This window comes from Oncorhynchus masou, chromosome 10 (assembly GCF_036934945.1).
Source record: "Oncorhynchus masou masou isolate Uvic2021 chromosome 10, UVic_Omas_1.1, whole genome shotgun sequence".
NCBI classification, from domain to species: Eukaryota; Metazoa; Chordata; class Actinopteri; order Salmoniformes; family Salmonidae; genus Oncorhynchus; species Oncorhynchus masou.
The window spans coordinates 27,748,890-27,766,263 of NC_088221.1; the positions used below are offsets into that span (position 1 = coordinate 27,748,890).

At 44.4% G+C, this 17,374-nt stretch overlaps 1 protein-coding gene across 1 annotated transcript in view; it reads right to left on the reverse strand.

Moving 5' to 3' along the window:
• Positions 1–2,135: 2,135 nt before the first annotated feature.
• Positions 2,136–17,374, reverse strand: part of LOC135547455 (rho GTPase-activating protein 20-like) — a 57,373-nt gene continuing 42,134 nt past the window's right edge. The window contains exons 7-13 of the mRNA XM_064976481.1: positions 17,240–17,374; positions 15,166–15,354; positions 12,063–12,412; positions 11,251–11,360; positions 10,563–10,746; positions 5,576–5,690; positions 2,136–4,150 (exon numbers count right to left, since the gene is read on the reverse strand). The exon at positions 17,240–17,374 is cut by the window's right edge and continues 10 nt beyond it. Coding sequence (XP_064832553.1) covers positions 2,493–4,150; positions 5,576–5,690; positions 10,563–10,746; positions 11,251–11,360; positions 12,063–12,412; positions 15,166–15,354; positions 17,240–17,374 — 2,741 coding nt within the window. The 3' untranslated portion in view covers positions 2,136–2,492. The remainder of the gene's footprint in view (positions 4,151–5,575; positions 5,691–10,562; positions 10,747–11,250; positions 11,361–12,062; positions 12,413–15,165; positions 15,355–17,239) is intronic.

Below are 17,374 nucleotides of genomic sequence, written 5' to 3' on the forward strand. Positions count from 1 at the left end.
CCTTGGTCATGTAGGCCAGCATATAGTACCTTTTTAGATTAGACTTAACACTTAATACTGGTGGAGTCATGCTAAAGTAGGGTCATCGAAGAGGGGACACCACTGGTGACAAAGTGTGTGTGTGAGACAGCAGGACCTGCAAACACAGAAATTGGTATAATTCTGAGTCAAAGTAGCTGTTAGATTTGACATATTTCCTATTCACAGCAACTGCTGATCATGTTACAAAAGCCTTTTTATTTTGTCCTTCTATAATTGGGGAGAAATACTTTATCAAAATTCTACCACAGACTAGTGAAGATTGGCGGCACGTTTTATGATATCACAGCTTGTAGTGTTTATAAGTCTCTCAATCACCATAACAATAATATAAAAAAAATCGGAATATTTATGTTAATAATCAGCATTCAGCCCTACACAACACGTGCACATGTGCAGTCTCTCTCACACACCCCCTTTGAGACGGGTCCAGGAAGGTGGGCCAAACCCGTGGGGTTCATGGCTCTGCTGCCATTACATAATTAGCTGTGTTTGGACTCTGTCTCCCTGTCTGGCTGACTAACTCTAACAGACCTGTCTGTCCTCTGAGAAGCAGCACCTCAGTGTGAGTGTGTGCATGTGTGTGTTGACTCTGTCTCTACCAGACCTGTCGGTCTATCCTCTTAGACCCAGACCTACATCACTCTGACACCAGAGACCATTACAGATGAGTTATTCATGGGAAATGTGATGTTTACATCGCACTGTGATTTTGATGATTAATGCTAAACAGGTGTAAAAAGTTTACATTTGAACACTAATACAGTACTGTGCTTTTAGTATGATACAGTGTTCTACTTTATCAGTTCTGCAGGGTCGTCTTCCAGAACGTCACCAAAGAAGGCACAAAATAATAGAGAACCAGAAATTCCGAATGGTTTGTCTTTTTTTTTAATTTACAAAAACTCCAGCCACCCAAGTCAGACGGTTCTTTGTGCTACCGCACAGCATGCGATTCTGATGCACCAAGTCTGGAACCAACAGAACCTTGAACAGCTTCTACCCCCAAGCCATAAGACTGCTAAATAGTTAGTTATATAGTTAAAGCTGCAATACGTAACTTGTCAAGAACTGCAATGCTGCTGGGTTTTCCACACTCAACAGTTTCCCATGTGTATCAAGAATGGTCCACCACCCAAAAGACATCCAGCCAACTTGACACAGCTATGGGAAGCGTTGGAGTCAACATGGGCCAGCATCCATGTGGAATGCGTTCAGTAGCCTGTAGAGTCCGTCCCCTGACAAATTGAGGCTGTTCTGAGGGAGACTGGGGTGCAGCTCAATATTAGGAAGGTGTTCCTAATGTTTGGTATACTCAGTGTATGTGAGTAGTGAGACAGACACAATGTGTTATGAACAGAATGCAACCTTTAAAGCTGCAATCTGTCACTTTTTGGGTGACATGACCAAATGATCATAGAAATGTGTGTTATAGATCTAAGAAGCTGTAGATCTGTTCTATGTGCGCTATTTCTATGCTTCCCGTTCTTAAGTTTTGTTTTTGCATCTTTCGGTTTTGTACACCAGCTTCAAACAGCTGAAAATACAATATTTTTGGCCAAGGAAAATATATTTCACAGTGGTGGTAGATTGATTCTCTACGAAATACTTGCTTGTTTTGTCACAAATCTTGATCATTCATTTTCATAAGCAATAGACATCAGATATACAGGTAACTGCCAAAATACCAACATAAAGTGTCTTAATTAGGGCGTTGGGGCACCACAAGCTGCCAGAACAGTTTCATTGCACCTTGGCATAGATTCTACAAGTGTCTGGAACTATATTAGAGGGATGTGACACCATTTTTCCATGAGATATTCCATCATTTGGTGTTTTGTTAATGACCACCGCTCAAGAATCTCCCATAAGTGTTCAACTGGGTTGAGATCTGGTGACTGAGACACACACTAAGCTCATTTGAGACCCCTCTTTCAAAGTCACTGAGATCTCTTCTTCTAGCCATGGTAGCCAAAATAATGGGCAACTGGGCATTTTTATACATCACCATAAGCATTATGGGATGTTAATTGCTTAATTAACCCAGGAACCACACCTGTGTGAAAGCACCTGCTTTCAATATACTTTGCATCTCTCATTATATCAATTGTTTCCTTTATTTGGCAGTAACATGTGCGTACGTAATATACAAATGGTGCATTCTGTAGCAAATATACTCTATAGGACAGCAGCAGTATTGACATCATGTACAAAAATACACATTTGATTTCTTACAGATCGCACAACACTATATCAAAGCATATGAACATAAATATAGACCTATACCTGTTGTTGATTACCAGAGATATGGAAGAAAAGCTCCAGCACAACCAAACAACTGCATCTACCGTAACCAAGGGAAAATAACTGTACATATATGACAACATAAAAACGTTATGCTACAAACATTGATTAGCCATATAAAACAAGCCCAGAGTCTCTTAAAAGTCCTTTTAAACGTAAGACTCCTCTGCAAAGAACATTTGGTCAAAGTCGTCCAGGCAAGGGTCGCTACACTTCCTGCTTTGCCACTCCCTCTTCCCCTGGACAAGGGCCAGAGCGACCTCCTGACTCCTCTGCAGGCACACGCCTGAATCCGCCCGCTCCTGTGAGGAAAAGTAGTCCCTTACTGCCCGCGTGGCGGAGGGAGAGAGGCAGAAGCGTGGCTCTGAGTTTGGGCCTGCTCCGTTGCGCTGTGGCTCAATGTCAGACACTCTAAGTCCGCTCTCAGGGAGCTGCTGACCTTTGACCCCGTGGGTTTGGGACTTGACCAAGGGCCTTTCCAGGGTGAGGATGGAGGCTGCATCTGTAACCATGGAGGGCTCAGAGGCTCTGCGAGGCAGGGTGAGGACCTTGCGGCCAGCCTCCATGGCCAGGGTGAGGGAGTGAGACTTCTGCCTCTGGAGGGTTAGTGTTGAGCCACTCTGTCCATAGAATACATCCTGGGGAGGCTGGATGACCTCACTTCCTGTTCCAGTGGGCCGCTGGGTGACGTCACGTCCTGTGGGGGGTCTGTGGGTGGCATTGCAAGCCTGGTCGTGCAGCAACTGTAGCTCTCTGACAGTAAGGGGTTTCTCTGTGCCTCTGTAGAAGGGAGACCTACTCTTCTGCAGCTGTAGGATAGCCTGCTGGTAGGATGGAGGGCTGCTGGACCTCCTCTTGGTGGCCACCTCTACACCTTTACCCTCTGAGGCTTTTGGGAGGCTAACCCCTTTCCCCTTCCCCACTTCCTCCTCCGGGTGTCCATTGTCGGGTTGCCGTAGTGACAGTCGGGGGTTCCTCTTGAGCCAGGTGTTGGGATGCAGTCCGTGGTGGGTAGAGGGTGTCCGGGAGGAATGAGGGGGCTGGCTTTCACTCCAGTCCACTGTATCTCTCTTTGGGGGTGAGCACTTGGGGGAGCGGGGTGAAAGGGGGGAGCGGGGGGAAGACTCAGCCAACAGGAAGCCGGCGCTGGTGACATAGTCTGTGGAATATTGGGAGAAGGCGGAGTCTAAGGAGCTAAGGGAGGAGCCTGTGGGGGAGGTTGCTGGGGAGGACAGGCTAGAGCAGCTGGCGTCCAATCGTAAAGGAGAGGGTGGTGTGTGTTTCAGCTTCCTCTGCCCGAGAGTTCCAACCCCTCCTCTTTCTCCACCTGCGATCACTTTGTCTTTCAGCTGCAGAGCCCTGAGCCCCTGAAACACTTCATCCTCCTCCTCCTCTTCCTCTCCCTCCATCGCTGCGTCATAGCTCGCTTTACGAGATGCCAAATGGTGCTTATCCGATTGGATGATCAGAGCTCCGGGGGTGTGTCCGATGGCAGGCTCTGAGCTGCGTCGTAATCTCCTAGGGCCCTGTGATTGGACATAGCACTGGCGTGGGCGTGGTTGCCGTAGGGCGGGGGTGAACTTTCTGGGTCTGGCAAGTGGGGGAATATGTAGGGGGTCAGCCTCAGCCTCAGGGTCAGGGTCGGGGTCACAGTCACTCAGGGTGATGACAGAGTCTCTGCTGCAGCTGTCAGGCTTGGCCTTGTCTCTCAGAGGGTGGGACTCCTGGAAGGGTGACTCTGGGTCCTCGTTTAACTCATTCTCCAGACTGTCATAGGATGAGTCATTCATCTGGAAAGAGGACACGTCTACGGAGGGAAGGAGAGAGGAAAAGAGAGAAGCGGGGGGAGTTAGTTAATATGCTAAATTTATTGTTATGACATGCGGTCCATTTTGATTGTTATGGATTTCATATGTTCCTATGTCCTTGCTTTGGAAGTGTTGGAAATGTTGCACTGACTGACTATCATGCCAATAAAGCTGGGGTGGGGGGAAATGGAGAAGGAGAGAGTTTGAACAAACCTCCATTTCATTAGATTGACAGCACTTGTTTTCAAACCCTGTGTCTTAGTCCCAAGCATACAGATGCCATTCATAGAGGTTGGTTTAGGTCATAAAGAATGATTGAGGCCTCTAGTGGCCAAAAGGCTGTTATAGCATGGGTGTCATTGAGGGCTTTCACCAATTTCAACCTGGGGTGAGTTTTTGGTAAAAAAAATACTTTAAAATCTCCAGGAATTTAGCTGATAATGGGTTTAATTTAGGAAATATGTTTCCAAGTATTCCCAAAAATAGAAAAAAATACATTATTGTGTGATCTCTTTTTGGGCTGAGTTGTGGTCAATTTAGATAAATGATCGTGTGATCTCTTTTTGGGCTGAGTTGTGGTCAATTTAGATAAATGATCGTGTGATCTCTTTTTGGGCTTAGTTGTGGTCAATTTAGATAAATGATCGTGTGATCTCTTTTTGGGCTTAGTTGTGGTCAATTTAGATAAATGATCGTGTGATCTCTTTTGGGGCTGAGTTGTGGTCAATTTGCAGTGTACAAATGATTATAATTATGCTCTGCCACCGTCCAGCCGCTCCAACAAAAATTGGCCCGCGGCTGAATCTAGTTGCCTACCCCTGGTTGAGGGGAGAAGAGGAAATTGACTGGTGTGTTAATGAGTGTCTGAGAGTGTACTAATCACTTTAATGAATGAGGTCAACATAGTGACCCCAATCAGCAGAGCTCACAGAGACAATGACTTATGGAGAGGTCTGAGAGAACACTCAATGCACGCGCACGCACACACACACACACACACACACACACACACACACACACACACACACACACACACACACACACACACACACACACACACACACACACACACACACACACACACACACACACGCGCACACACACACACAAGCTAGTCAGGGTTAATCTACTCTATAATGATGATAATGTCTACAATACACAGAACCATTGTCTTGCCATAAACACACACACTCATGAACTTTCTAAACCCTTGTGAAGACCCGTGGCAAATTAAACCACTTCTGTGTCATTTCAGTTCTGCTTGGTTTGGGACGTCTCTTCCTCCCTCTTCCTCTGTCCTTATCCAACTTTATCTTATGAAGTTTTCTCCAACCAAAACGAACAGCATTTGTTTAGAGCACTGTACAATATAATTTGCAATTAGATGTTGTTATTTCTTCAGTGAATACATTGACTTTGTTTACCTGATCCATGGTCGCTGCTATTGCTCTTCTGAGGGAATCCACTAAACAGAGAGGGGACGTCATCTCCCAAGACCTTCCTGCAGTTCTCAATCAGGAACCGAACAAGCTCACAGACCTAGGAACAGATCATAGACCTGGTTACGCAGTCACACAAGTCAATGACTGGTCCTAGATTAAGGCTCCGGCTGCAAGTTAAAGGTTATTTCACAGGTAGTTTCCCTGGTATAAGAGAAGTAAAGTCTTGCCAACTTTCTTACTGGTCACATATAGCAGATCAAAATTGACATAATGTAAATCGTTTGAACTCCTTTTTCTAAAATGAGAATCCCAATTTAAGGAGACTTCAGAAAACAAAATCTGAGAAAGAATCTTGTCTATTCCCAGATGTTTACAAACATAGCAAACATGAATTAAAACCCAAGTTACACAGTATAAACCTCCAAATCTGAAACACAAAATGTCAGTCATGCTCCCAAACAGTCAGTTCCAGTCTGGGATTTGAATGTTTCCCTAGGGCAAAGCTGACTGTTTAAAAAACAGTGATTATAAATGTGTTGTTTTTGTTAGCTTCCCTTATGGAGAGTCTACAGACAGAATGAGGTTATGGAAATATGAAGGAGACAAACATGGGGCCTATCTGTGTGTTATTGGGCCAGCTGTGTGTGTCATGGTTTTCACCATATGTCTGTCAGTCTGTGTTACACGCCTGTGTTTAGAGGGCTATGGGAGTGAATGGACTGCTAGAGCTTGGCTACGAATTTCACAAGCTAGTCCAACACAACGGAACTCCAGCTAGGGAAAAAGGCTTCTCTCGCTCCCTCCTTCCTTGCGTCTTTCCCTGTATTTGGCCTGGTTCTGTCCATCAGAGGAGCTGCCTATTTAACCCACTGAGGAAACATCTAGAGGAAACATCTAGAAACTCACTCATTCAGCTTTTCTCAATCGTTCAAAAGCAAAGTTAGTATGTGTATCTCAGCCACCTTTTCTGACAAACACAGCACACAATATTTACTCAAGCCACTCAGAGACTAACATGTCTGTAGGAGCCACAAACATCTAAATTAGAACTGTGGTGGAAAAGGGAGCGGAAGTGGAGGAAAATAAGGGTTTGCGTGTCAAGCGGAAGGAGAGCAGTGTTCCAGACTGCCCAGTGCCGTTAGAGACCAGACCCACGCCAGCCCAGTTTGACTTGGCTCCTTGTGAGACCGCGACCAATCAGGGGAATGTTGAAATATCACATTTTTCCCCTTCAGAGGCGCTGGGGCCACACATACAAACAAACAGAAAAAATGTGTGTGTGTGTGTGTGTGTGTGTGTGTGTGTGTGTGTGTGTGTGTGTGTGTGTGTGTGTGTGTGTGTGTGTGTGTGTGTGTGTGTGTGTGTGTGTGTGTGTGTGTGTGTGTGTGTGTGTATTGCACGCGTGTGTGAAGACAGAAAGGAGTGTTTTAGCATAGCGGGTTTGTGAAAACACACTTGCCCTCAGGAATCTGTAGGAAATGCTTTGGATTTTTTCCCAGTGAACCTCAACAGGCCCTAGCCTCACCAGAAGCAAACACACATTTGACAAGGAGAGAGAACGATCTGGAAACACCCAGATTGATTGTGTTTCAACAATAATGTGTCCAAATCTACCATAAAATTAGAGACTATTAAAGACATTGTGACTTATTCTTGCTTATTATTAACTTACAATACATCTGGGGCCACTGGTGGTGAACTCAATCATTCCAGGGCTCGCATGGTTGGCTACAGTCTTGTAGTCTTGTGGTAGGGTTATGACTGTGAACTGGTGTGTCAATTCAGATATTTACAGTCTCCTTGTGAGTAAGTTATCATAAAATGTCAAGCTTTTTTGTCAGGGTACGACTTTCACATTTGTTATGTGTCACCGTGATCTCAAGTGTGTGTGTGTCAGTACAGAGATTGAAAACCTGTGACTAGAGAAATGTAAAAGGAGTACGTTAGTCCAGGTTTAAAGAGGAAACGTATATAGTATAGCCCAGCATGCGGCTCCTACTGTAGCAGGAGGTTGACTCACTCTACTCTCTAACTCCTCACTGCTGTTTGTTCTTTCATTGGCAATCCTGCTTAGTCAGACAGCTATGTGGCAACAGTATATCTTTCCTTTACACCCTGTCCTGGTGCCTAGCCTCAACCCGCCAGACCCTTAGGTGTACAGTATATATATATGTGTGTGTGTGTGTGTGTGTGTGTGTGTGTGTGTGTGTGTGTGTGTGTGTGTGTGTGTGTGTGTGTGTGTGTGTGTGTGTGTGTGTGTGTGTGTTGTGTGTGTGTGTGTATGTATGTATGTATGTATGTATGTATGTATGTATGTATGTATGTATGTATGTATGTATGCATGCATGCAACGTTCCCTCTAAATTGCACGCGTGTGCGGATGCGCAGTAGCCCCTGGACTGCCGAGCAGAAATATCAGCCCATAGAGAGGAGAACGAGATTGAATTTCACTAAACTTTCTAGAGCAGTGGTCACATGTTCCTTTTTTTTTTATTTGTCTCGGGCTGTTGTGGGTAGGTGCACCAAATTCAGCTGCCCTGCGCGCTGGGTAGGGGAACTGTTGAAAGAAAGCTACAGAAAAGTTAATACTGTGAGATTTCAAAATGTTTAAAACCAAGGGCCTCCCGGGTGGCGCAAGGGCCTAGCATCGTCCGGGTTAGGGAGGGTTTGGCTGGCCTTGTCTCATCGCGCACTAGCGACTCCTGTGGCGGGCCAGGTGCAGTGCACACTGACCAGGTCGCTAGGTGTACAGTGTTTCCTCTGACACATTGGTGCAGCTGGCTTCCGAGTTGGATGTGAGTTGTGTTAAGAAGCAGTGCAGCTTGGTTGGGTTGTGTTTCGGAGGGTGCATAGCTCTCAACCTTCACCTCTCCCGAGTCCGTGCTGGAGTTGTAGCGATGAGACAAGACAGTAACTACTAACAATTGGATACCATGAAATTGGTGAGAAAAAAAAAATTAAAACCATGACTAGAGAGAGACTGTCAACGAATACAGCAGATGCGTTTTTTATGAGTGAATTCATGTTTAATTCCTTACTCAGCACTGTCAACACTGGATTCAACACTTTTATGAGCCATGAAATTTGCGTTCTTCTTATTTCCACTCAGCACTACAACAAGCACTGCAGCAGTAATGAATGAGTAGGAAAGTGTATCTCTAGGCTTGCGTTGTTAGCGGCTTGGGTCTTTTTAATATCGAGGAATATTTAACTTTTCTCATACGAGTAACAACATGAATTTGTGCATGAGGCAGAAATAATGCTGTGAGACTTGAGTTTTTCCATCAGCTGGAAGACGGTCCTTTTTTGGTCAATGTCAGCGGCGGAAAGGGAGAGCGGAGGGACATTGAGAGTCGGACCCTCAGTCTGCTGCTCTCTCCCTCCACTGAGACTGACCATCAGATGCAGGCACTATCAGCCCAGTAAAATAAAAATTGAATTATTTAGATGTATGCTGAATTCAAGCAAAGCTAATAAGCAGTGATAATGTATTGGGCCTATAGCTTACTGCACAAACCTCATTGCTACAGAACTGTTTAAATTGGTTAATGTTACATAGACTTACGTTTTTTAAGTCATGTAAATGAAAGAATCTGAGCGGTAGATCTTGGCTTGCCTTTTGACTCAAAGTGATCTTGACTCCGAAAAGGTTGCTGAACACTGTTCTAGAGTTTTCCCAGTTAACACTATCAACATTTCCCTTTACTGTGATAGAATCAATGTAATATTAGTCACTTTCAAACAAAACAAAATTAACTATGCAAGAGAGTTTGTTGTAAGCAGAATGCATCTGAGTAGGATACAATTGCATTGACACACACTACTCAGCCCCTAATATATACAGACCGGTGCGGCACAAACAATCAGAGCTGCAGTATGCCTATATGGAAATAGATCATTACCATATATGGATCTGTGCCATTTACTTTGAAATGGACTGTGTTTACAGCATGAGCAGTCATGAGTACTGCTTGTTTTGAGATCAAAACGAAGGCTGCATGTAGCCATGTGTGCACATTTTGTTCATATCCTTCGCTAGTTAGTCAGTTATTAGCCCAGTTATAGATCATTTGTAGTCAGCAATTAGGGAGTAATTGCATCCTACAAGAGCACAAAACATGTACATTTCTAGACATTGAAAAGGGAGTCAGGTAAAGAGCTTTTTTTTGTCTTAAAGGGGCAATGTTGTCTTTTGAGAGCTAAGTAGCCAAAAGGCAGAGGGTAGAATAATTTGTCTGATTCTCTGTAATAATGGTATGATAATAATAATGATATTTTTTTTGTAAAGTGGTTTCTTGCATCAAACAACACAACAGAATTTTCAGTCACCTTCTTGTCTGAAGGGTAAAAAGGTTAATGACAAGCCCTGTATGTTTATTTTCAAAAGTCTCATGGAATGTAGGCCTACGTTGAACACCACACATTGTCAGCTACTGCAGGCTGAATGACAGAACAGCTATTTCCATGTTAAAATGTTGGGGGATGCATTTTCTCCATTGTTTTTGATAGTAGGTCACTCTGGTAGGCCTCCATTGTGATCACGTAGCCACAGTAGCCGACATGGCCACTGTTAAAACTGTCACTTAAGGGGTTACAGCCTCAGTTTGCGCTCAGCAGATCTGAAATTTTCTCAGTGCCGGAAAATGTTTCAGGGAACTCTCTCTCTCTCTCTGTGTGTGTGTGTGTGTGTGTGTGTGTGTGTGTGTGTGTGTGTGTGTGTGTGTGTGTGTGTGTGTGTGTGTGTGTGTGTGTGTGTGTGTGTGTGTGTGTGTGTGTGTGTGTGTGTGTGTGTGTGTGTGTGTGTGTGTGTGTGATATAAGCAAAAGTATTATGTAGTAATACACATACACTTTGAAAGTATGGTACAATTATGTGTTCGAAAGAAGACATTCAAATAAAATGAAGAAATATAAAAAGTAACTTAACAGAGAGGGAAACCTAAAAAATCGTTTTTAGGGTCCAGTCTCACCTTCTTGGTTGCCTCCCCCTCTGGGCTACAGGGGGACAGGGTCCACAGCATGCTGGGAGCGATGCACACAGACAGGTTGAAGGCATTCATCTGGTTGTCGCCTGCATTGTCTTGGATACAGTGGAGCACGGCAACGACATGTCTGAGTAGCAACAGGTTCTCACTGGGCAGAAGATGGACCAACCTGGGGTGGGGTGGTGAGAACAGACAAAACAATCTGTGATGAATACACAACATCAACAACATCTAGTAAGACTTTGGATGTGTCAGACACCCCCCCCCCCTCACAAACATTTACATTTAAGCCATTTACAGTAGTATCCGCATACATTTTCATATTCTACACACACAAATACATTGCTACATCCTCTGAGAATCCAGCAGATTATAGAGTTTGTCACATTCCTGTGGACCGTTTCTTTCCAGAGAAGACATCAGATGAGCTGTGTCATGTTATTGTTTGTCTAAGAGTCTTCTGGAAAAGAATTCTTCAGATTTTCATTGTTTTTTAAAAATGTTGTTTTTTCCCTCTTGGCCTGAGAAGGACTTTATTTTCATGCCTCTGGATCAAAACAGCTTTTCCCGCCCATTTTCTTTCCTTCTCTCTCCCTGTGCCACCCCTACACAGCAGCTTTGTTTTCGCTGTGTGTATGTGTTTGTAAAGGTGCGTTACAGAGAATGCCAGTACCTGTGGATGGCTTGCATCCTCTGCTCTTCCTCCTCTTGCGCCATCACTGCAACCCACTGCTCATACAGATTCACACACAGCAGACTGCCTGGAATGTTCCGCAGGAAGTCCTGTCGGGTCACAACCACAGGGACACATTATATGTTAGAACACCCTTCACCATCACCACATATGCTTCTCTTCAGTGGCGTTAAGACAGATCCTGAAAGATGGCATGTAAAATAGAATGGAAAGCTCACTCAGCTCACTTGTTATTGGTTTGTTGGTTGGAGTGGGTATAGTAATATAGCTAACTGAACAGCCGCATGTGTTCTCTCTCTCTCTCTCTCTCTCTGTGTTCTGTTCTACCTGATCTAATACAGATACAGGTTTACAGTAAAGCCATTGGCACCAACCTCCCAACATGTGCATTGAATTGAGTGTTTTTCTACCTGAGCTTTCTCTTCGCTCCAATCACTTCATTTCTTTCTGTCTGTCTAAGACTTTCTATGGGGATTTCAAACACACACACACACTAGATACGGTGGTAAATATGTGTATGTGAGGGTGCAGCTGTGTTAGCGCTGTGCAGTGAAATATTTTGATGTGTATCGTTGAAGCAGGATGAAACCGATCCTTCAAACCTCCTCTCTCTGATGTCTCAATATATCTGATCTGACAAGCATGGCTAGAACCTTTGGACTGATTAATCCACACAGACCCTGGTGTGTGTGTGTGTGTGTGTGTGTGTGTGTGTGTGTGTGTGTGTGTGTGTGTGTGTGTGTGTGTGTGTGTGTGTGTGTGTGTGTGTGTGTGTGTGTGTACTGTCCTACCTTGAAGACTGCAGCAGTGACAAACACAGACTCGAGTGTGTGTGTGTCCTCTGTCCCATTGTCCAGTCTGTCTCTCAGCTCTCTGCAGGCTTTGGCTCCTGCAGAGCGACGGAATATACCCCTGGTGTATGGACCCTCCTGGTATAGAAACACCAGCATGTCCATGACAGGTTTGGGCAGGGTGTGGTCAGGAGGGCAGATGGAACTGAGAGACCGTCCGAACAGGCATCCCAGGGTAGGGGACAGAGAGGTGGGGGACAGAGGGACACTGTCCAGCTGGCTACTGGAACCCCTCCAGAAGGCCCAGTTAATCAACGGCCTCTTCCTCTTAAAGGATTTCTGGCCTGGCTCTGCAGAGAGAGAGTGAGGGGGGGGGGTATTCCAACATTTAAGACATTATTTCAACTGCTCAATAAAACAGAGAGGAGAGAGAGAGAGAGAGAGGGGAGAGAGAGGGGGAGAGGAGAGAGCGAGAAAGAGAGAGAGAGGGGGGGGGAGAGAGAGAGAGGGGGAGAGAGAGAGAGAGGAGATAGAGAGGAGAGAGAGAGGGGGGGCGAGGGAGAGGAGAGAGAGAGAGAGAGGGGGGGGGAGAGAGGAGAGAGAAAGGGAGAGAGAGAGGGGGGAGAGAGGGGGAGAGAGAGGGGAGAGAGAGAGAGGAGAGAGAGAGAGGGGAGAGAGAGAGGGGGGAGAGAGAGGGGAGAGAGCGAGAGAGAGAGAGAGAGAGGGGGGGGAGAGAGGAGAGAGAGAGGAGAGAGAGAGAGGAGGAGGGAGAGGGAGAGTAGGGGGAGGGGGAGGAGAGAGAGAGAGAGAGAGAGAGAGAGAGAGAGAGAGAGAGAGAGAGAGAGAAAGAAAGAGGCATTGATTCAGAAAGAGACATGGCTAGAGAGGGTTCTGAAGGGTGGGGATGTCTGTCTGGAGAGAGAGAGTGAGTGTGTGTGTTTAGTAAAACCATGTTTCTGAGACTGGGTAATTCATGTTAAGAAGCTGTGGGTCTGTGAGTGTTCATATGTGATGTGTGTGTGTGTGTGTGTGTGTGTGTGTGTGTGTGTGTGTGTGTGTGTGTGTGTGTGTGTGTGTGTGTGTGTGTGTGTGTGTGTGTGTGTGTGTGTGTGTGTGTGTGTGTGTGTGTGTGTGTGTGTGTGTCTCTGAAAGACTAAGAACCCTTTGTCTGTGTGTTTGACTTACGGTGCAGACATGATGTCTGTTCTTACGTTGCTTGTGTGTGTGTGTGTGTGTGTGTGTGTGTGTGTGTGTGTGTGTGTGTGTGTGTGTGTGTGTGTGTGTGTGTGTGTGTGTGTGTGTGTGTGTGTGTATCTGTTTGTACCCGTGTGTCACTGTGTGTCTGTCTACTTGGCCTTTCTGTAAAAAAAACATTCAATGTGTGTGAAGCACAGCTTATGCTGTGTTTGTGTGGGTGGGGGGGCAATAAAAAGCCCTTCCACGTTAGTGGCACAACACCCCTAGCTGCTCAGGGCCCTGTCCGATCAAAACGGAATATTAACAATCCACTGTAGCTTTACACTCAATTACATTTACGAAGCCAAATCCAAAACAACATTGTTACAGAGCCGCTCCAACATTATTTAACTGGCCCAAGTTGATACAGTTGTAAAACATCATCATTATACGCCAGTGTGAGAAATCATGGAGGGGGGATATTTTGAAGAGAGAAAGGGAACGAGGGAGGGAGAGAGAGAAAGGGAATGAGAGAGAGAGAGAGAGAGAGAGAGAGAGAGAGAGAGAGAGAGAGAGAGAGAGCTGGTTGTGTGAGCAATGTTTTGATCCTTTTATGGAGTTGAATGGATCCATGTTGGGTTGTTGCTAAACAGATGCCATATTTCTCTCCTAGCCTATCAGTAAACAACGGTGGTGTTATGACAGAATTGACCCCCAAATCTATCAGTGACACACTCAGTCTAGTTGGACTATTAACATACACACACACGTGCACACTTGTAAAACTAGTGCTAAGCAATTAACCAAATATCATTAAAAAATATATATATTAAACAACTAATTATCCAAAGTCGGTTCAATTATTTGAATTCCATTTGTTTGTGTTTCTTCTGTGAGCTCAATGCACATATTGCACAGATAAATCAGATCAAGACTGCACTGTGCGATGTAGTAGGGAATTGTAGTTTCCAACAGGCCAATATTCTACATAGTTTAGCGCTGAAAACGTGGTAATTAAATACAATGACCATAATCCATTGCGCGCCTACTTGTCTGGTCTGTGTGTTTCGTTATGTTAGTGTGGGGCAGACATGGAGATGGAGAAGAGACAGAAGAATGTGTGATGGAGAGGGATAGAGAGCAGTTGCTTCGCCAGGTACCTCTACCTGAAAATACATGTTCTAAGTGATGGATAGTTCGTATTCAACAGTCATAAAAGTATGCTTTATTTACTTGAAGAACTACTAAAATAGTGATTTTGTCAGACAGCAGCTCTATAGAGATGAGATGACCTGAAATGAAATACTAAAGTCATCAAAATAAAACATATGTAAACAGCTGAAATATTTTCTTAAAGAAAAGTGAAGAACGGGCAGTCACTACCATCATGGGACTTTCATGCATTTTTATATTCTGTGTTGTTACAGCATTCAATCCACATCATCATTTTATTTATAATCAAACCCGAAATGGAACCAACCTCAAAAAGCACTTGAATTAATTAGGCTGATGTAGCGGGTAGATTGATTTTAAATGGAGGCCTATGTAAGAACTCGACAACGACAGAGAGGAATCTAAAGGAAGGCTTGTGGTTGATTCAATGGAGCCTCTTCAACGATCCTCGTGGAAAACACTCTCACACACACTCTCTATGTTCACTCTTTCTCTCACTCTCTATGTTCACTCTTTCTCTCACTCTCTATGTTCACTCTTTCTCTCACTCTCTATGTTCACTCTTTCTCTCACTCTCTATGTTCACTCTTTCTCTCACTCTCTCTGAAAGTATGTAATAAAAGATGTTTGAGGCAACAACAAAAAAAGGAGGTAAGAAGTAAACAAGGGCAAAGGGGAGGAGACACATTCTTTTGAAGGAAACGCAACCCTTTCTTTCTGTTGAGTCGGTCACAGTGTGTAAAGGGGCACTCACCTAAGAGCAGAGCCTGTTTGGGACCCACCCGGCTGGATTTGAGGATGAACTGGCACTGGGTGTCTGGAGGGAGACACTGGTCCAGCAGCATCGCCCCCTGGCCCTCTGGAGAAGGAACTGCATCCTTCCCTCCACCACCTCCTCCATCCCGAATGTGACTCATCTTGATACTGAAAGGAAACTCGTGCCCTGAGAGGGTCAAGATGTTAGAGGTCAGGGTTCATGAGTCTCACTGGAGGTGTGACCAGGCCAGATTTACATTACGCCCCGCTAGTCTCTTATCTACCTCATCGTTATGTCAATAACTGGAGGAAAATACCTCTTTGCGTAAAAAAAACTAAACAGAGCAACTTTTGACTCCAGAGTAAAAGGTTGGAGAAGGTACACTGGCATGTATTCATGTATGCCAAGGGAGGCCAGGCTTCCAGAAAAAAATAGAAATAATGTTTTATATTTCGTTATTTCGTTTCATAATTGTCCTTCTATTTGCAAGAGGCTGAATGTATCTCACACAGGAGAAAGCATCAGAGCGAGCGAAACAGCATCCTTCTGTCTCTCTACGTGTAGGCCATCTATCTGATGCTGTCTGGTCCAAACAAGAATGACATTGTTGCTACCTATCATAGCATTGAAGGCAAGGGAAGCTTACGAGCATCTGGCCTGTCTTGACAATTTATTTGTTTTTTTTTGCCAATAAACGTTGAGCTAAACTGAGCAAGCTCAGCTGTGAATGGTCCTGGCGCACCAAAAAAAGTCTCAAGGAAAGCCAGCTTGGATTTGGCATTACTCCTATCAAATCCCATTGAGAGAATACATCAGTGACAAAAAAATGTGAATTGTTGCATCTCGTTGTGTTGTTGTCCTCCGGTGGCTAGTTAGCCACCTGGCTAAAACTGTCCCTTTCCTAAATTAGCCATGGATGGAGATGGGGATTTGGACTTGTGGTTTTACGTAATTCTCCGTAATGGCCAATGATTATAACGCCGATTCTGATCTAACCATTAATTCATACATTGTTGTGCCCCTGGCCTGAGAGGATGGAAGTTCAATATGTAGCTAGATATAGAAGGCTAATGTTAACTAGCGAACGTTGCCCATGAATAGAAGCTAGACTAGCGAGCAAGCATTTTTGCCAGGTAGACTACGACAACAAAAAATAAAGGCGTGTACTGTATGACAGAGTGATAGACCGTTTCTTCAACATGAAAGACAGGATGGCATTGGTGTTTTGCAGGTACTATTTAATGAAGCTGCGAGTTGAGGAATTGTGAGGCGTCTGTTTCTCAAACTAGACACTCTAATGTACTTGTCCTCTTGCTCATCTGCGCACCGGGGCCTCATACTTCGCTTTCTATTCTGGTTAGAGACATTTTGCGCTGTTCTGTGAAGGGAGTAGTGCACAGCGTTGTACGAGATCTTCAATTTCTTGCCAATTTCTCGCATGGAACAGCCTTCATTTCTCAGAACAAGAATAGACTACAGACGAGTTTCAGAAGAAAGTTCTTTGTTTCTGGCCATTTTGAGCCAGTAATCGAACCCACAAATGCTGATGCTCCAGATACTCAACTAGCCTAAAGAAAGCCAGTTTTATTGCTTCTTTAATCAGGACAACAGTTTTCAGCTGTGCTAACATAACTGAAAAAGGGTTTTCTAATGATCAATTAGCCTTTTATAATGATAAACTTGGATTAGCTAACACAACGTGTCATTGGAACACAGAAGTGATGGTTGCTGATAATGGGCCTCTGTACGCCTATGTAGATATTCCATAAAAAAATCTGCAGTTTCCAGCTACAATAGTCATTTACAACATTAACAATGTCTACACTGTATTTATGACGAATTTGATGTTATTTTAATGTACAAAATAAATGATTTTCTTTCAAAAACAAGGACATTTCTAAGTGACCCCACTTTTGAACGGTAGTGTAGGTTGAGTAGGTACTGAGTACGTATTGTAAAAGTTTCCCTTGACCACTGACTAGGGTCAACTTGTACCGTAAACTAAACAAGAGAGATATGGCTGGGTTTAATGTGAGTGTAATGGGTTGTGGGGTAAAGGAGTTGAACTCACCAATGAGCGGGTAGGGGGAGTCATCTTTAATGGAGCTCACCCACAACTGGTGGTCTTTCACACAGCCCGAAATGCCAAACTGCTGTAGTGCCATTTGGATGACATCAGTGGTGCTGTCTGAATTACTTACAGCTA